Here is a 20,854-nt window from a genome sequence, read left to right as displayed (position 1 = left end):
AGTTTTATGCAGAAATTAATTTTGCATTTTTAATTTTACAGCTCCAGTGGCGGGGGCTTAAAGCGAGGGGAGAATCCATCGCCCAGCTAAAAACAAGAAAAAAACGCTGCGACAGCAATCTGCACTGCTCACAAAGGATTGATAAGGGATAGATGGTCGTACACTAGTCGTACACTCAAAGAAAAAACAGGCAGTTCATAGATGATATCTATTTTTATCCAATATGCTAAAAATATAGAACTACTAACATAAAATGTTATTATTATTTTGGAAAATGTATTTAGTTCTTTATAAAAACATTTAATATTTATAAATTATGTCATTTACAGGATAAACTAATTATATAAATGACAAATTGGATCAGGTGATCAGGTGATGATTACGCAAGACTTCTTGCCATTAGTATTTTTCTCAGCTAATTCTTAAACAAATGCAAACAGGCTACAAACTTAGAAAATACTAGTATTTATGATACGGCTGGAAACAATTTTTCATTGGTTTCAATTTAATTTTTTAAGTGTAGCTCAAGATGTAAACATCACGTTATATTTAATCTGGTCCATCAAATGGCCACGTACCCCCGAGCGTGGGCTTTTTACTCCACGCCCAACTCAGGCAAATCATTCCGCAATCGGAAGACATAGTGGTAGGTTGCTCAAGATGTTCCAAGCGGATCGCCGAGATTTGCCTAGCCAACCGCCCAAGTTGGCTCCGCCAAAGGAGCAGGATCAGTCGCGCCTGGTTCAGGTTCCGGATCCTGATCACCGGGACATGCAGTTCCCGGACATCTGGCTGCGTGATAATTGCCGCTGCGAGCAGTGCTATCTGCCACAGACACTGAGTAGGTTGCCCCAGCTGTGGAACCATCTGGACACCAGTGTGCGGGTCCTGCGGCAGAGCGTGGACGTGGACCAGGAGGTCCTGTGTATAGAGTGGTCCGATGGACATGTCTCCCAGTATCCGTTCAGTTGGCTGAGGGAGCGGGACTTCTCATCCGCGAACCGCCAGCGTTACCTGCGTGACTTCTACCGCCCGGATCAGAAGTTGTGGAGCGGTCTGGACTTTGAGCAAATTCGTCAGGTGTTCTACTACCAAGAACTGATCGATTGCGACTCCGCGTTGCAGCAATGGCTCCAGCACCTGGCAGTGTACGGAGTGGCCTTGGTCAAGGAAGCACCCCTGGATATGGACGTCCTTCGGAGATTGTCCAACCGGGTGGGCTTCATGAGACGCACCACCTATGGAGAGGAATTCAGTGTTAGGGCTCAGCCTGGAGCCAGCAACTACGCCTACTTGGCCGCACCACTACCGCTCCACACGGATATGCCCTACTTTGAGTACCTGCCCGGAGTGACCATGCTGCACACCTTGGAACAGTCCGCGTCGCCCGGTGGAGTCAATCTGCTGGCCGATGCCTTCTATGTGGCGGAGGTGATGCGGGAACGTTATCCGGAGCAGTTCCGGGCTCTCTGCCAGACTCCCGTGGACTGGGCGGACATCGGAAGCGACGGCGATCTGCAGTTTCATAATATCTGGAGGGCACCGGTCATCAAGTAAGTAGATTTTTTATTGGGAGTCCAATAAAGGAGATTTATATTGAGGGAGTTCCTTTGATCGGTTTCTATAGGCGAATAGGTGCATTTAAGAATTTACCAAATGTTTAAAACCATAACTTACTTAGTTAAGTTGCATTTTGTAATGCAAGGGGAAACTTTATTGCTAATTCAATTCATTTAAAATTACTTTAAATACTTTAAGAAATGCTATTCCCGAGTTTTTATTTTTCAAGCATTTTCTGCACTTTTAAAATCTATTTTTCTCGCAACTTGAAATGTTTCTGTTATCTTGAAAAATAGTTCAAATGTTTTTAGGTGGAGGGAACCATTTGTTGAGGAGGGACATGCATAGCTGCCCCAGCAGAGCCTGGCTAACATTTCGATCTCTTGCAGCTTGGACGCGGAGGGCCGGTGTGTGCGCATCAACCACAGCATTCCGCAACGCGACAGCCACTTCAGCGTGCCGGTGGAGCAGGTGCGTCCGTGGTACGATGCGATGGCCACCTTTGTGGGCCTGGCCCACGAGCACTCCTGCAGATTCAAGACCACGCCCGGCGACGTGCTCACGTTCGACAATTTGCGCCTGGTCCACGGACGTACCGGGTACGACGACACAGACCGCAATGTGCGCCACATCCTGGGCGCCTTCGTCGACTGGGACATTGTGTACTCGCGCCTGAGGGTCCTGCGGAATGCCAGTGCCACCTCCAGCCCACCTGATGCTCCTTAGATAGCAGGAGCAGCAGCCACATGTGCTTATTGCCACATTAATTAGCCATCTATCAATGCCAAAACGCTTTGATTGACATCGCAATGTGGTAGCAGTAGACGGAGTAGTATCATTAAGTTACTTTCGCATTTATTCTGCACGTGAAATTAAACCATTTATTGACATTTTGAATAAATACAATTTTAATGGTTTCTAAGCCTTTGACACACCTCAATGCTAATTGACATTATTTAATTGGGTTAAACGTGTGATTTAAGGCCTTTCGAAGAGGAAGAAGAAGTCACTCGAGAAGTTTACTAATCTGTTAAACGTGAACATCTGGCTGATAAGTAATTCTATTAGTTTCGCTACCCTGTTGGAAAATGCAATGGGAATGTTAGACAATACGCAATGTTTTAAAATCTTTAAAAGTTTTATGCATTCGATTCTTAAGCTTATTCATAATATTCAACGGTAGTTTTCCATAATTCGAATATACTCAATTTCCGTTAATATTATTATTTGGAAAATATTAAATTATTTTAAAATTAATAAGCAGCAATATAATCTACCTTAAATTACAGGGTATGCAGGCTAATCCGTGATTCAATACACAGCTGCTAGCCAAACAGGCCACTGGAAGTGAAAGTCCAGCACACGTCATTGTTTACGCCGGGCAACAAAGTGGCTTATCAGTGGCCAGTTGAGTCAACAGTATGTCCATATATATATATGTGTATATATGTGCATATAGGTATATATTTCTATTATCAATTTATGGCAATGCCCAGATCAACACCGACTTGGCAGAGCTCTTAGCTCTTGGCATGCGAGTAAATCACACCCACACACCTCCAAGATTTTCACGGGGGACTGGGAAAACTTGGCTGGAATGTCGGGGTGTTTTCCCCTCGCTTTTTTTCGGGTGTTTGGGTGCGGTGTCCCGCAGGCAAATCCTTTGGAAATCTTTTTATTTATGTCATTGATGCCAGGACCAAGTGCGGGAGCGGAGGAAGCAGCCCGGCATCCGACAGCCAGCAGCCGGAATCCGGAATCCGAGTTGGAGCACATGAATTTGTACATGGCATCGGGTAAATCCCTCTAATAATCCACATAATAAGCACTGGAAGTAGCTGTGGCAGCAACAGGCCGAAAGGGTTGTGCCCCGTTTCCCTTGTTTATAAGTTCATAAAAGTCAACGGGCCGGGAACTTCGAATGGGAGACGATTGGAGGGGGGCAGGCCATAAAAAACGAGCCAAATGCAAGCGGAAAATGCCCAAGAAGAAAGAAAAGCCACCAGTCGCAAATCCAATTTCTTCGGAATGTGTGCGAGTGAGTTTTCGGGGTAGTTGAAATTTTACTGCAGCTTCCAGCCAGACCGTGCAGCAGTCATAATGTGTAATTGAAAACCTGCTCTGAATCGCACCCCTGGGTGGTGTACCATATACCTCTTACCGGCTTAAAAGGATACCCCTAATTGGCCAAATGGTCAACCAAGACAAAAAGTGTGCGAATTTCTCAGGTAACTTGATGTCATTTAGAATTAATAATCTAGAATGTACAAACCTTTATAAAAAGGTAAAATAATTATATTATAAATGAAACAAATCTATGTATATATTAAAACTGATTAAAGGAATCAGTTTTGTGATTGAAGACAAGCAAAAAAAAACTTGCCAAAATCTTAAAATATATACTAATAAATTTCTATTTAAAGTTTATACAAGTTCAGTGCACATATTAAGTTTTGTTAACGTAAACTTCAATCTGCATAACTCGTTTTGAAAACACACACATCTTTGACCCGCTTTGTGTCCTTATCTACATTTTTCCTGATCTGCCATGAAAATGAGACCCAATTTGCAACCATATGCATGATCATAATGACCCCCATATTACATTTTTTTTTTTTTTTGGCTAAAGCAACAGCATTTGGGAATATTTCAGTGGCAGAGAAAGGGTTTTCCAGCATGACACTCGCACAATCGCCCAACTAATGCGCTTACATACGATTTCCACAATTTCCGCCGCGGCTTCTTGGCCGCCATCCTATTCCTATTGGGATTGCGGTCGGGTTTGTGTGCCAAGATTTTGGCCAGGACAATGCCAAGTTTGGGCTGTCACAATGATAAACATGCGGCAATTGACGTAATCATTGTCTGTCCATGAATTGAATTAAATCAACTCAACTCAGCTCGACTCGATTAAAGGCGAGTGGGAGGGCCATCATCGTCGCGCTGACACTTGCAAAATCAGCGAAGGACATCTGTATTTTCTAGCCTGTGATTCTCGAAAATTAATGCCTTCGTTATGCTTGGCGTGCCATCGAAATCAAGCCACAACTATGGGTTACAGCGAGTGATTGTCAGTTTGAGGGAATGGTCTCGGGGTGAACAAGGGTTAAGGCTGCTCCTTGGGTAATGCCCCATAATTCCGATTCCGCTGCAGGACAGCGCATTTTGCTTATTAGAATCCGCTTGTGCTGCTCTCGTCGCGGATGTGAGCTCCTTGATGCCGCTGGAGGGTAATAAATTCCCGTTCGTCCTGCCAGACCCTTCGTCCTGGCAATTTCCAAGTTTATCACCAACGCGCGTCTGCAACTTATGTCGTCTTTTTCCGCTCCCCCGTCCTGCATCCTGCGTCCTTCGTCCTGCTCCTGTTTGTCTGCACGTCTGTTGTGGTTATGTGAAATCACATCGTAAAAATGTCCAGGTCCAAATGCTTCTCCTATGTGTGTGTATGTTGTGTGTGGGAGTGTGTTTTGGCCCAAAGCCCATAAGTCCCGCCTGTCTCACCTGAGTTTTCGCGGTATATGTGGGGTGGGTGGTGGGTGGTGCGCGCAACCCTTTCGCCATTCAATTTATAGACGCCGACCATATAAATATTTATTTCTATGTGCAGCTGCCAGCTTCTGGCTCCAGCTGCCTGCTGCCGCCTGCCCCTTTGACACCACGCCGTGGCATCATTATTATTTTTATGCCCGCGTCTTAAAAGCATTCCGCCGATCAATAAACCAGCCATCCTGCATCCTGCATCCTTTCCAATAAGCGAAAGTGGTTTTTGAGCCGCCACAGTACGACTGCGTGTGTGTGTGCCATCAAACAATTAAAGGTCATTCGGGTTGTAATAAAAGGTGGGAGGGGAGGAGCCTATTTGCTGTATTACAAACTGGGCCAAATCCCTGACAATGCTGCAACATTAGCTGGTTGTCAACGCCATTCATGCAACACAGTGCACATGCAAATAATTCTCATTTAGCCAGCGGCTGCAGCAACATCATTTGGCATTTTTAATTAGGCTAACACCGGCTCTATTATAAAATGGTGTGGCGCCAGTAGGTCATAAAATCCACGTTAATGGAGTGGATGTGGGTGGGGCACAGGTGAATATATATATATGCCTTTCCAAAGGGGATTTATAGCTATCCACCAATATTCATGAGTATTTATTTAGGGCGCGCTAAAATGTTGCTAAAAATTGGCAGCTTAACATGAGGTATACATTTTATATATCTTTAGGATATGTGCCACAAAAAGCGGCTGTTGAATCCAATTAAGGGCAAACAAAGGCCATTCAATTTAATTTAATGCTTTAATTGAGTGGCATTAATGAGCATAATTTTAAGATAAATATTATACGAACCACACGCAAATATCAAATATCAGAGTGTTTAAAGTGTAATTTCTTCTTGCTTGGGAAATTCGCATAAGTGCAGCTGACAAAAGTATGTAAATACTATATAATATGCATAAATCTAGCAACAGAAACACAGCTTGTCTAGTTGAGTGTTTTGAAGTCTCTGAAGTCCAGCCGAATGTACAATTGCTGATGGCTGCTGGCCACTTCCTCATTATCATCATTGCAAGAACATCGTAATTAGTGCCCAGAAATTGAGGTTCGCTTTGAATTAATAACATTTCCGGCATTATAATTTGAACCATATATCACGGGTGTTATCGAGATTACCGAGCAAAATGGGGAGGGGGCTTTCCCCCCAGTTGCCGATTGGCCGATTTTGCTTGTGGCTTGTGGCATGGAAAACGTAACGGTAAATTGGTTAACAATTACACAAATCTCATAATGAAGTTAGGAGCCCAATGCTTTCGGCCCTGGCCATTTCTATAGCACCATGGCCCGGGAAGCCGTAACCCGGAACAATTCCATTGCCTGCGGTCAGCAGAATTTCCTTCGCCCCGTCTCTTTCACTGTGTGTGTATGCCCGTCTCTCTTTCTCCCTGCACTGTGCTAAATTGATTAGATGTTGTTGTTGTTGTTGCAGGTGGGTGGGTGTTTTTGGTGGGCGGTCAGTGCTGTGGGTGGTTGTGTTTTTGGTGGCTTGGGGCTGTGTTGCCCTTAGCCATAGCTGCACTTACCACCAGCCAATTTGCAGCTTTGTTCTCGAGTGTAACCCTTAACAGGTGTTGATGTTTGCTAAGTAGCTACTGCCCCTTGGCCCACACTTTCCCCACTTTCCACCACACTTCGTCTCATTTCCCGTTTTGCTCGCCCCACTTCATGGCTAGCTGCACATTGCTTTGATTATTTTCTATTTTCTACAAATTGCATGCAAATAGTTGAGGTTTACCTTTATCCCAGGGCACAGGAATCGGGACACAGGACGCAGGACGAAGCTGTCCGGCAGCCGAGGTGCTTGCAACCGGAGACAGTTAATATTTCCCAACTAAAGCCGCAATATTGACTTTTCCACCTGGGCCAAATGAAGCAAGCGTTTAAACCTTATTTGCCGTCACACCTACGACCTCCGGGCATGGCCGAAATATAAAAAGAAGTCCTTTGTCCTCCGGCTGAACTCCGACATACGGGTTGTGTGCCCATCAAATGTTGATTTCCATAACAAATTGATTTTTGTTTGAATTTTTGCAATGGATTCAAATGCAATTCTGAGATAACAAACGTGTTAGGGCTTTAATTGCTTTGTTTAATCGGCTTTTACATATTTATAATCATTATGGTAAATTCTTGAGCTGAGAAAAGTCGCATTGAAATTTAAATATTTGTAATCTGGTTACTACATTTAATATTTATAATCTCCACTTTTATAGGCTCATACTTTTAACTAGATTACTCAAATTGTGGGTTGATTATTGTCTATTTTTGAATTTTGTGAAACTATATGATCCAAATCAAATTATCTATGAATATTTCTGCCACATTTTTAGGTTCAGTTTATATTTTATTCCATAGTAAGTTTTAAAGTTTTGAGCACTTTCATAAAAAATACACATGAAAAGAAAATAACTTTATATATTTTAGCTTTAACCCTAATTGCTAACTATACTTGCCTCTGCTTATCCTTCAGTTGAGAAAATTAAAGGATAGTTCATTGTTTTGCCTGCACGAAACTTGTAAACTTCAATTTCCTTTTTAATGGAAACGCAGGAGATTGCCGGGGAAAATGCCTTGTGCGAGAAAAGCTGAAAAGCAGCCTGGCTGCAATTCGAGCTCCTATTTGGCTAATTGGTTTACGGCCTAGCACAGGTGTGCCATTGCCTGGGAATCTGTGTACTGGCAATAATTTCATAAGCACTTTCAGTTGCCTTTAAATACTCGAACGTTTTATGAACTTAATAAGGCAATAAGCCAAACATTTTCACAGACTAAGCAAATGTGGCAAGCCTTCATTTTCCAGCATATTTGGTTAGGACCCCAGATATTCTGGCTGAGTGTGTGTGTGTGGGTGTTTATCCACCCCCTTTTCTATGGCAAGTTAGCCTCATTAGACGCTCACACATTTGACTGCCATTGACTCCTGGGCGCTTGAAATAAAATTCAAGTTTTTATGAGAGCCCGTAAACAGAATCGAATTGCCAGCTCTGCTTGTGTGGGTGCCTTTTTTAATAGTAAACGAGCTGAAGTTGTCGCCTTTTGTGACCCAAAAGTTGGCACCCAAATAACCGAAACCCTTTTTTCCCAACCCCCCCACAAAAAATAAACCCACTTCTTGGCCTTTCTTTTCTGGTCAGCAGCTTATTGTTGTAAGCCCTATTGTTGCAAATTTTCTTTTATGCGTTCTGAACAGGGTTATAAAAATGGCATCGACCGGAAATTACAAATGTCCATATAATGTCACTACAAGTGCAGATTAGTGGTTGTCATGTGGGTCGTTAGTCTGTGGGCGGTGGGTGTTGTTTGGTAGGGGGCGTGGCAGTGGTAGTGGAAAGCCTGAATATTTGAAGTCTGCTCCTCGATCGTTATTTGATATTTGCCTTAAACAAACAACACCGACGACTACCGGAAGTCATTCCAAGCGGCCCAGTATTGTTTATTCACAGAGAAGAAAATGTTTCCGTTTTGCCATTTAAATTATAGCTACACAACACTGATGTACTATTCCTATTGTTAGTTTTCAGAACTAAATATGTTTATTATTGTTTTAATAACATATATGGAATACTTTTCATTTGGGACATTGTTTTGTGGGTACCTCAAACAAGTGGAAATATATCAGCTTTTAAAAGCTAAATTTTAAACACCACTTACAGACCTTCGCCGCGGACAGCTTGGACACCAATCGTCACTAATTTTTAGCTCGTTAAAGCCTGTTTTTGTTTTATATGTTATCATAGGTTATTGTTAGTAAGATCTCTTACTTGTTCTCTCAGTGCATTTGTGTGACCAAATGTATCCGCCTGCTGAGATGGATTTGCCGATTTGTGGTCAACGGCTGATGTGGCTGTTCCTGCAGCTGCGAATGCATTAAATGCAAGCGCACACGGACTACGGCTCCACACTCTGCAGTGTCCGGATGTCCGTTGCCCGGAGTCCTTAGGCCTCGGCCACGCCCACTTGCTGCTGCTACTGCTGCCGCTGCTGTTTTGGCATTTGTGTTAATTTCATGCCCAGGACTCGCACTCGCATTCGCACACAGACACTTATTGCATAACATTGCGGCCTCTGGCGCTCGTGTGCTGGCAGCTCTGAATTATGTTTTTGATTTTAGTTGACAATGAGCGGGCACAAATTTATTGTCTACAGCTGCAAAATCGAAGCGTTGACAACAACAACAAAAACAACAACAGGGGCCACTGCAAGTGCAACTGCAACTGCAACGTGGGCGTTTTGCAAAGTGCCAACTGCGACAAGGCGTGGCCGTGACAGCTACATAAACACAGGGCTACCAAAAGACCAACGCCTAAGCGTATGCAATTTCACTGGAACCGCACGGCAGAAAGAGACGGGTGTCTGGGCAAAGAAAGAGAGGGATGAATGGACCAGGAGCTGGCAGTTTCTAATTGCCGGCAGTTACCAGTTCGTAACTACATAACTGATATATTTGTACTTCCCTTAAAAATTAAGAAAAATTATATATTTGCGCACTAGAATAAAGGATATTTTAAAATATTTAAAATATTAAAATATTGATGAAAATACAAGGTTTCTAGATGAATTGAAAACCATTATTGTTTTCAAATAAATTTAAAGCCTATTTTATCACCGCTGTTCTCATGATGGCCCTTAACGACGGAGTTTTCTATTAACAAACACATTCGGCCATTTTGTGTATTCCAATTTGAGTTTGTCGGACATTTTACTGCATTTGCTTGGGACGAATGCAACTTTTACATGTCCACAAAATTAGTAACAGGCCCATTACGCGACTTTATTTGTGTGGGTTGAACCCCCATCTCCGGAAATTCTTTGCAAGACATCGTAAAGTTGCTTCTGCCACCCACTCGCCCTTGAGCCGCCCTCTCCCCACATCGCCGCCACCTTGGATCCCTGCATCCTTTATCCTTGCCCGTGTAATCGCTAGGTGACAGTGAAGTGCAGTGCACTTCGGTTCAGTTCGGTTGAGTTGAGTTCAGTTCAGCTCCGCTCCGTTCTGTTCCGTTCCGGTGGCAGTATTTTTGGCATGCAGTCAAGATGTGGGATGTGGACACAGACAGAGACACTCTGCAAGGGGGAGAGTCCATAAACGTGTTTTTACAACTGCCAAAGGAGGCGGCGGCGGATGGGGTTGAGCATGCGGATGTGGTGCTGGTGGTGGTGGCGTAGGTGGACAGGGCCAGGGCCAGGACATCACTTCGCTGGATGGGCAGCATGTTGTTTGCACTCGGGCCTTGCAGTCGATATTTGCACGGCTATAGCTGTCATGCACTGAGAAAATAATTATATTAATACCTATAAAGCAGTTTTAAAGATCTGCTGTGCTCAAAGTGACCAAAGACATTCTAACAAAATTTTAAAACTATTCTTCAAGCTAACAATAAATGAAGTAAAACAAGTAAATGTGATCGTTAAACAAAAATATGGTTTTAAATAGTTATAGGAGTATTCTAAAGTAATTTGTATAAAGCTCAGTTTTCCGCTCTGTGTAATGTCCTCCCGCTTGCAGGCTACAATTTGACTAGGAGCCGAGTCCTGGACCAGGACTCTCGTCCTTTTCGCTAAGCGCCAGGGATTGGCTGCCAGGTAACCGGAGGACCTTGGGCAAGACGGGTGCTAAGTTGGCTTGCAGGTGTGATTTTATGCAATTTGCTTTCATATTAAATGAGTGCCCGGCTCGGGCCCGAATGCCCATAAAGAACTTTCATTCATTGCCCGGAACCGAATCTGGCAACTGTGGAGCCCCTATGGAGGATGCCTTTGCTGCTCATTCTGATTCTGATTCGGATTCTGATGATGCTGCTGTTGCTGCTGCTGCTGCTACTGCTGCTGTTTCTGCAAAGTAACTGTGCAAACGCTGCAGCTGCAAATCCGCAATCAGACAAAGCAAATAATTTTGCAAAAATAAATATGAGGGATTATTGTGCCGGCTCCAAGGAGTAGATGAGGATGAGGATGAGCGGCCGCCAAAGGTGGAAGGATGGGGCAGCTGGAAAGTATGCTATAATAAAATGCAGCCGGCAGTGATATTAAATTTCAAGTGCATGTGTTAAGCTCCTCGCTGAGGCCGCGTTGCCATTGAGACCCTGTCCTTGCTGCATCAGCACTTCGTCCTGCCCGCAGGACTATGCCTCCGCCAGCCACCACCACCACCATCCCCATTCCCATGCCGCCCGTGCTCTTCAATATCCCTGACATTCATTTGAATGCATTTGCCACTTGAGAGATTAGCCGGAAACCTTCCGCCCACCTTGTGTTACCTTTGTTTGCATTTCGAAATTTACTTTTGTCATTGCCTTTATTTATTTTTGTTATTGTTGTTGTGTATTTCTTGGCTCTGGAGCGGAATCCGTCCGCAGACCCCGTCCGAACCCACATCCATCCAGCATCAGAGTCATTATTTTGATTATGTAAAATTTTTGCTGGCTTTTTTGACAGTTTTGTTTGTATTTCATCCACCTGACCCGACTTTTTTGCCTCCTCCTCCTCAGCCACACCGAATTATTATTATGCTGCCGGTGCTTTCCCATTGTCCTGGTGTATTTTTCCTAGCATTATTTTTTAAAAATCTGTTTCTAAAATATTAAATGGGGAATGTCAACCAAACACACTAATGCTGGCTGTAATATTCTTTGGTAAATTAAATGAGTCTCATTGTTAGCATGGAAGTCATGCCTGCCTTCTTTTGACCATTAGGAGTTTTCGTGGTCTTTAAAAATGCTGCTTAAAGTAAATTAACTCATAAAATTCTAAATAATTTTAGAGAATTCATGTTATAATAACATAAAGCTTGGGCTTACGCATAAAATATTAATGCATTGCATTAATGCATTTATCTTTGAATACAAAAATATAAACTTACATAGCTGGATTATTAATGCGATTTTAATTATGCATAATTTTAAAAGCTAAATACCAAAAATTCATAAATTAAAATGACAATTTTGTACGTAGTTGAACCGAATTTTGTCTGAATGACTTCTTATTAACTTATAATTTTAGCCACGAAGCAATCGAATAGTGACTTTGCGAAGAATATGGGCCAGTTCTGAGCGGACTTCTTGACAAATGCTAGTCATTTGGCTTATTAGCGGTTTTATTTAGCTCTCGGCACTCAACTACAATACAATTACCACCGCCTTTCGGCAATGAAATTGTTGAAATCAACGCCCCTCGTCATTCGAGTTTTCCCTTTGATGAAACGTTACATGGCAGGGGCGTAGTCCGAATATTTTCCATGGGGATTACAAATATATGGCCTTTATAAGGAATTTTGGAAAAATATAAAATCAGCAAGTTATATTTTTAGCTTGGCAGAGGTTAAGTTTTCAGTCTAAATCCACTGTAACATAATCTGTTTATTAATTGAAACCGGTTCTAAAGATATTTACACTACTTACATTAATATATTGCAAGCTTTGGCATTATTTAAGAAAACTTTTTGTTACAAATGTCAGCTTTTTATTTTGGCGGGTAAGGTAAACGTACCCCTTTTCGCCTTCACTGCATGGATGGTTTCGTGGCGCCAATTTGCAATTTCATTACAATGCTTAATCATCATTACGTCGGGGAAAACTCCATATGTGAGCGAGACGGAGCGAACGGGAGAGTGTGTGAGTGTAGCAGATTCACGATATTGCGTTCGCACTTCCGGTGCACACGCACACACGCACACTCGAACACTTACAGGGACTATGAAAATCCGTCGGAAAAATGGCATTCTCACTGCAATTTCGTGCCTGCCATGTCACCGTTCATATGCCTGGGCGATCCGGGAGTATCCTCGCATTTGTTGCCACTATTTGATTATATGTGTAGCCATATCATGCACAGCCCACTCTTTCTAGAGAGAGAAAGACCTACATAGAGCAAATGAGTGAAAGCAGGAACGAGAGCGAGACAGTCGCGTCAAATGCAGTTTATGCCCCGGCCATAAATCAAAATTTTTGGTTTTCTGCTGTCAGGCGATGGCATAGCTCCATGGGCATCTGCAATGGCCAACATCCTACAACCAAAGTGCAAACTCGAAGCTCCAAGCTTCAAACTCCAAACTCCTGAATCCAGGATCCCATAGTGCACATTGCACAATGCAAACTGCAAACTGCGCACGGTTTCTGGCTTTTCGCGTAACTCGTTTATTTTCGTGGTCATAATTTGCCGATGCGGCCAACGTTCACTGGCATTCCTCCACAACCTCAATGGCCATAACCATTCCACGGGAGCAGGCGTCCCGTCCCGCAGCTTGCGGCTCTCCTAAAATATTGGTTTAGATTGTGTCAAACAAATTGAATTTGCGATTTTATGATGAATCCAAACGATAGCTCGAGGGCTTAGCTCAATGGAGCCCGGGGCCAGGAATAATTAGTGCTGTGACCTGGACAGACGATTATCGTAGTCATGAAGAGATCAATGGGTTTGAGTAATGAGATAAAGGCAGTGAGTTATTTTATGGTATTTCAGACTACTGTGGGTCAAAACTCACGCACAAAAGCTTCTAAATAACATGGATTTTTTGCATTTTCATTTTATGAAGTTAGTATATACTTTAAATCAATGAAATTAAGTTTCATGTTTCTACTAAGGAATATACAGCCGTGCTTGAAGCGTCCCTACTTTAATGTTACTCAATCTGGGCTTGGTTCGTTTTCTGTTTAGGAAGGGATAAGCTCTCAGCGTCCTCCACCATATCACCATTAACCCCTTCTGTGGCCGATTTGATGGTGTGGACACAATAACCATCATCTTATATATCTTACTCGCAGCCCTGGTTATTATTATATCTGTGCTGGTGGCCCTCCCGAATCGTTGGCTTTGTTTGCCACCATCACATTGGCCAGGCTTCCATCTCACGAGTTGGTTACGGCAGCTTAAGTCTAATGGTCACAGCGATGTGGCTCCAATTTGGCCCTTACTGCCACTCACTCCCCTTTTCAGGATGTGTGTGAGCTGGACGACACCCGATTCCTGGCTGACTTTCCAACTCATCATCGACCAGGTGAACCTTACCACATGGGTTTTTCGCCTTCTTTTGAAGCTGCACGTGATGCAAGTTAGTACGAACGGCGAATTAGGTTCTGCCAGTGAAATTTCAGTAACTGTTCAGGCCTGTCTGCCTCTTTATTTAAGCATAAATTGCTGCACAATGCACTAGACGAACATTTTCCACATGAATTGTAAATGATTTCGACCACTCTGGCACACGAGCACCAATTGAGATTTTCCGAGCGATTGTAACGGGTGGAAATACTTTTTTATCGGCTGCCATCGATCTTGGGTCCTTGCGTTTGACAGATCGAAATTAGAAATCGCCGCTTTATGTGCACTGTGCACTTGCGGCTAATTGAATGTGGCAAGTTTACAAAACACGAAATGCGGCTAAGTGCAAAAATTGTATCGCGCTTTGTTGCGAGTCAGCCGTGCAACCAATTTGCCAGCAAACAGCCATTTCCGGTTGCTTATCGCTTATCGCCTATCGAGTGGCTGCTGGAAAGTTGAAAAGTCAGAAAAGAAATCCACTCCCCTTCCCCCGTAAGGTAATTCCTCAGCGGTTTTATAAGTTCTCTGTTTGGCCTTTCATATGCAAAGGAGCCGGGAGCACTTGACTTGGCTTGGAGCGTGCCGAAATATTGCCCGTTTAGCGGTTTATTTTAATGGCAGGCAGCAAAGGCAACAATTTATGCCAGGTGGGGAAGTGATTTTCCCGCCCACTTTCCGCTCGTATGTTCTGTGCCACTTGAACGCTGTTTACAAATTTGATTTTCGTGTTTGATTTGATGGCGTTTGGCGTTCGAACGGGGCTACGGTGTGGGTGGATGGGTTCGTGGCGGGGGTTTCGTGTCTGCGAAATGGAAAGCCCCGAAATGGCAGCCCATGTCTGGCGGCAAATGAGCGCGACTATTTATAGTCTGACCCCGACTAAATGAAACTGTAAATTAGAGCCAGGAGACAAAGCCAGCGCATAATAATAACTGCACCAAAGCGGCTCAAACGGGCTGAAGCAAAATAAAAACCCGAAGGGGAAGTGCTGGAAATGAACGTTAAGCAGTCCGGAAAATGAACACCACCCGAAGGACGCATGAACTTCGGCCGCGACGAGAGACACGCACGAAGCACGCAGAGCACACGAACTCGCGACACGAAGGCGAAACGAGTGCGGCGGAGAGCTTTGGCCGAGCTTTTTGGGACGTGTCCTGTCGGGCAGTGCGTGCGCAGGCAGTGATGCCGACTGCGGATGCTGCGCCGCGAGTGCGAGCGGGATGGGGGCAGCGCTGTCGCTCCGCTCCGCTCTCGGTGCCTTCGTCCTTCGACCGTGCGTCTTGCGCTTCTTTTCTTTTTGCATATCCCCACCCGGAAAATTCATCGGGCTGGCAGGCGGTATAAAAACGCCCGCAACGCATTTCGTTGCTCACAAGTTGAATTCGTTGCGTCCTGTGTGTGTCCTGTTTTCCAGCAGCGTTGTCCGTTGCAGTGGCAGACTATAAGAAAAATCGCTCAAGGAAACTCAACTAGCAGCAGCAGCAGCATCAGCAGAAACTTCGGCAGGAAAAGTCAGCTAGCGAGGATTTCTCTTAAACAAAGTGACAAGAAAAGTGTGAAAAACTCATGGAAAATACGAACAGCAAAAGAAGACGTGACTGTGTTTGTGCACTGCAGAGCGCACTGAAAGACCTCACTATCCACACTACTGGCGGCGCCACCTAGCGACCGCTAGCCGCAACTACTTTTCATAGTTTCGCTCAAAGTTGAGTAGTTATTATTTTCGCTGTCCTAGCCGCCATTTAATGAGATGCTCTGTCAAAGTAATTTGCATAATTTGTGAACCGTGTCGACGGGTTTTTTTCAGGCTATTCCTAGCCATTCCCTTCTGCAATTGTACAATGCATTATTTATTCGACTGTCCGCTCGACACCTTCAACACAAGCAATTACACTGGCAATTATGAACAAAAAAAAAACAAAAAAATACGAACAACGACTGACCTTGCTGGACCGCATGCATTTAACGAACAAGGACATGGATACAATGGCACATTGTAATATAATTCATTTGCCAACACAAACATTAGCAAATGTACTTGCTGAAAATAATTAAAGTGACATTTGACTGTTGTCGATCGAGCTTGGTTAATTACAAAAGGACAACACACATGGCTTGTATAGAAAACACCATGAAAAACCGAACCAAAACACATTGAATTCAATTGAAAAGCATTCAATCATTAAAATGCAAATTCCTGCTGACTACAACACGCCCCGCCGCCCATTCGCTGTAAGTACATAAATTTGTGTTTAAATTCATTAATGCCTGCGACTCGGCCTGTATGGCATTAATTGAGCATTTTAATGGCCAAATTACAACGCCTAACTGGCGCATTAATTAAAATGCAGGCGGCTCATCCGTTAAAACCTGCCTACAACGGCCGCCGTTATTTATATACTTTTGTTCATTGATTACTTTCAGCTGCTTTTATTACTTTTAGGTCAGACCAAAAGAAAAAAATGTAGTTTTGTGCAAATATTTATATGCAAAGCCAACACTTTACATTATTAAAACCAGCCACCTGGTTCCACAAAAATGGCTAACAAATTGCATTTTTTCGGGAGAAAGCAATTTATTTTAAATGCTTTGTTGCACTTTTTATTAAAGCTTTATGTCTTTTAAAAAAAAAATACAAAAACTACAGATGAGGATTTTTAGCCGAGTTTATGAAAAGAATAAAGAGTAGATAGGTAAATAGTTAGCTTAGATTTTTTTGTTAATTTTCTTACTTGTCACTAGAAGTTTCATTTAGAGGCTTTTAGGACAAATTAGAGATCTTTTTTAGATGTTAGATGTTAAATTTTTAAATATTTTTTTAAAGCTTAAGAAATAAACGCCTATGGAGAATGACTGTACATTAATTTAAAATTGATACATCTGACAGATGTTTGACGCTACCTTCATTCTTTTAATCCCTTCGCGAGCAGAAATATTTTGCATTAACTGCAATGGTCACAATCAATTAAATGCGCATTGGAGCTTGTCGATAAATAATTGCAATGTAATTTTTTGAAACACCAACAAAATAAAGCGCAATTACGGGAGCAGTAAGTGCAAATAAAATGTTAATCAAATGGGCATGCAATTTAAATTAAGTTTGTTCGATGAAATGAGAGAATTATTAATGGCTTTGTTTTTTTATTATGTTTGCCAAGCAAAATGAGGGTGGGGCAATGACTAAAAGGAATTATTTCAATAGTAATCAAATGGTTAAGTTCTTAAACGGGATTTTCGCTAGTTGTTACTGTCCATTAGAATCAGCATAAGACTGTGAAAAATCCGGACTTTTAGTTGCAGCGAAGCAACTGCTGCTGAGCTGCACTTTAAATTCCAATTAAAAGGAAAATGTGAATAATTGCAAAAAGTGCTTAGTAATGCGCTGCATGTGTGCGAGTGTGGGTGTGGAGATGGAAAATTTTGGGCGGGAAAAGGGTGGCTAAGGGATGGCTCAGCCTGAGGTTTAAGGCAGCAAAAAGCCTTGTTTCGGCTTGGCTTAATTGCATTTTAGTTGCCAAGCTGCTGCTGCTGCTACCGCTTTTCCTTCTACTGCAACGCGCCCATAACAACGCTAACAACAACAACAACAGCTTCCACACACTTAAGCACACACCCATATCCCATACACCCACACACACAGGGGCACTTGCACACTTATGGCAGCATAAGCTCGAACGCGCGCTGTTGATTTTGCGCCTCAGCATTTCCCATTCCCATACAGAATCCTAAACCCGAGATCCGACTGCGACTCCGACTCCGACTCCGTTGACATTTTCACATTTTCAGTTATTTTCCGATTTCCCAGCCTGGCTTCCGTCGCAGAGCCAGCAGCAACTACCATGCCATACCAGCTACCAACATGTTTGCCAGCTAAATGTGTTACTGTGTTTGCCTCAAATCAGCTTCCGTCATATGCCAAGCGAGGAAAATAAACACACACACACACACACAAGCGGCGGGAAAACCAGAAGAAAAGGCAGGGAAAAAATACTACGGCAGGACTAAGGACCAAGGACCCTCGCGTTTGCTCGTTAAAGTTTGCGCCCTGCGTCCTGCATCCTGCGATAAAGTGCAAATTTTGTTAATTATTCGTGCGTTCGTGCGCTTCGCCCTCTGCTTTCAAATGTTTTTCCAGCTCGCAGTGGGGAAAACTTTTTTTTTTGCTCTCCCCACGTAATTGCCACAATTTCAGCTAGGTCTCTACGCTACTATTTTTTTTCGCCTCTATTTTTACGCCGCTTTTAATGATAAAAAATCGGTCGTCTTCTGTAATTAGACGCTATGTACACTTGGCACTTGGTTTTGTTCTATTTGGAGAAGGGTGTATGCATATGTTAACGCCAGCGACACTTGCTGACCAAGGTAAACTTGGCATATTTGCAGGGGCTTTTCCGAGGATTTACCAAGCGGGGTGGTCACTCATGTGTGGTTCGAGCTCGAGAAGTCCAGAGCACGCACTCCCGGCCAGCAATTACACACGGCTGCCGTGAGTTATGCAGCCAAGTGCAGAAAATATTAACTTGGGGGAGCTGGAAGAGGGAGTGGCTAGCGGATAGTGGATTGTGGGGCAGGTGCCACCTGGTGGCAGTCAAACAAAACCGCACACACAGCGGGAGCTTCTGTGGCCGCGCTGGCGTATACGTAATGTGCATATGCACTCGCTTTCGCTGCGTACGAACCATTGGAGTCTGCTGATGCAGCACTTTATTCCTTGGAGCTTTAGCTATTAAATTTGGATGATTTTCCATAGATTTCATCTTAATTAGGCAATCACACTTCAGTGGCTTGGTTAAAGCAAATCTCTAAGTAATCAAAAACTTTTCTCCGGAGATTTCACAGTATTTATCTATTGAATTGCAATGCGAAAATGCATCGTGGCTTATTCTGTGTCAGTTATATCTCTAATTCACCCAATCAAGGGTCATGACATATCCATATCCATGTGCAAAGGCATAAATATCAAAACTCTTCACTGGAGATTGAACTAATTTTCGTAGCATGTGTGTGCATGCAAGTCCTTCGGCTTCAAGGGTCCTGTGGAAATTGCATTTCTCGACTGCGTGTGTTATGATTGCAAATACACTCGACTGACATATTGAATTTTTGACAGCATCTCGTCTTATCCTTGGCCAAGTACTCCAGCTTAGAAGCTTTCCCAGTCTCGTATTTATGCTGCGAAAATTGCTTTGGCATTCAGAGATGCGAATTCCGATCTCATTAGCAGATAATTTACTATGCGTTTAAGCCATTTTCCATTTCGCACACCTGTTAAAAAAAAAATGTGTTTGCTTACTTAGGGGAAAATGCTGGAGCAGCAAACAGAAGACAGAAACTGGAAGTCAAAATAAAAATGTGTGGTAAAGTGAGAAAGCCAAAGGAAGTGACTTCGCCGAGTTTGCAATAATAAAGTGAACTTAGTGCTCGCTGCTGAAGTGCAATGGCAATTGTTGTTGCTTGTTGATTTTACTGGGAGCGTATACAGTAGCCAGGATAAGTACGCCCCCACCAGGCACTCAATTTCGTAAGCAACTGAACGGGGAGCCAGAATGATCCACGCTCGCTCATTTTCACAATTAGGTGGAGCAACTTTACTTTAAACAACGGATTTTCAACAACACAAGTCCGCCGATGGGCCTTTGTTTTTGCCCCGAACAAAAAGCGCTGGCTACGAACAATTTTCACTGTGTGAGCGGGGTCCTTTTTTTAATATTTTGGACTGCTCTTGACGTCCTCGTCGTCGTCGTCGTCATGGTCGTCCTTGTTGAGTGCAAGTCCTCGACGTAGTCGCCATCTCCATGGCATGCTTGGAATTTGCTTTGCTTTATGCTTCCTTTGCTCCGTTTTCCAAGGAACAGGACTAGCTTGGGTTGAGTTGGGTTTTTGGGCGGCGTAAGTGCACCTTATTTCTTCCATTTTTGCATTATAAAAGGTAGGAATTAATGCAGCGTCGAGTGGTGTTGGTGCTCTTGGTGATGGTGGTGGTGGGGGTGGAGCTCAGCGAGAATGTCCAGAGAAGTCCTGTCCTGTCCTGTCCCCGTCCTCAAGTTGCTGAAAGTGTTGGGAACTGTTTCGTGGTTTCTTCTTGTTTTATGATTAAAGTTTGTAGTGGGCGTGGGAGTACCCTCAAAAGGACGGCGGAGAATAAACTTAAATATGAATAATATAAAGAATATGATGAATTTTTACAAAATCGTGTCTGGCTTGCAAGATTTCGCCGCATCAAATTGTGCATCTTGGCAAACTTAAGTTGTTTTATTTTGCTTCACAATTAAGTTCTATACTCACAGGATAGCGACCAAGATAGAGCCCAGAAATATATCCTGTATCTTGAAGGCATTTTCGAGCAATTTTCCGGTTTCCCTTAGAGCAATCTGCCACCGATGATTTGCTGTCTCCGCTTTTCCCTCCGGCACTCTAATTTGTGCCGTTTATCGCACAGATATATGTATGTACGTATGGATACATAAATCCCAATTTATATGCTCACCAAAAACAAGCCAGCCAGCGCCGGCATATTGCTTATCTATTAAAGCAATCCCAAATCGCTCAACTTTGCATAATGCAATTCGCCCAAGAACTAGATAAACATATACATACATACATACAGATGTGTATATAGCGTAGACTTCCATCTCTCGGTCCTCAGTTATCCTAAGGCCTTTCCTCCGACTTTTCAACCATCCGCCTCCTCATCCCCTGCAGTTT

General features: G+C 43.3%; 1 protein-coding gene across 1 annotated transcript; it reads left to right on the top strand.

Annotated features, from left to right (window-relative positions):
* The first annotated feature begins 636 nt into the window (after nt 1–636).
* LOC117136478 (gamma-butyrobetaine dioxygenase) lies at nt 637–2,490 on the top strand. The gene is made up of 2 exons (XM_033297415.1): nt 637–1,553; nt 1,950–2,490. The coding sequence occupies exons 1-2, from the start codon at nt 661–663 to the stop codon at nt 2,284–2,286; spliced, it is 1,230 nt and encodes a 409-aa protein (XP_033153306.1). The 5' UTR covers nt 637–660; the 3' UTR covers nt 2,287–2,490.
* Nucleotides 2,491–20,854: the final 18,364 nt, after the last annotated feature.

This window comes from Drosophila mauritiana, chromosome 2R, assembly GCF_004382145.1.
Source record: "Drosophila mauritiana strain mau12 chromosome 2R, ASM438214v1, whole genome shotgun sequence".
NCBI lineage: Eukaryota > Metazoa > Arthropoda > Insecta > Diptera > Drosophilidae > Drosophila > Drosophila mauritiana.
This window is presented reverse-complemented; position numbering and strand designations above follow the sequence as displayed.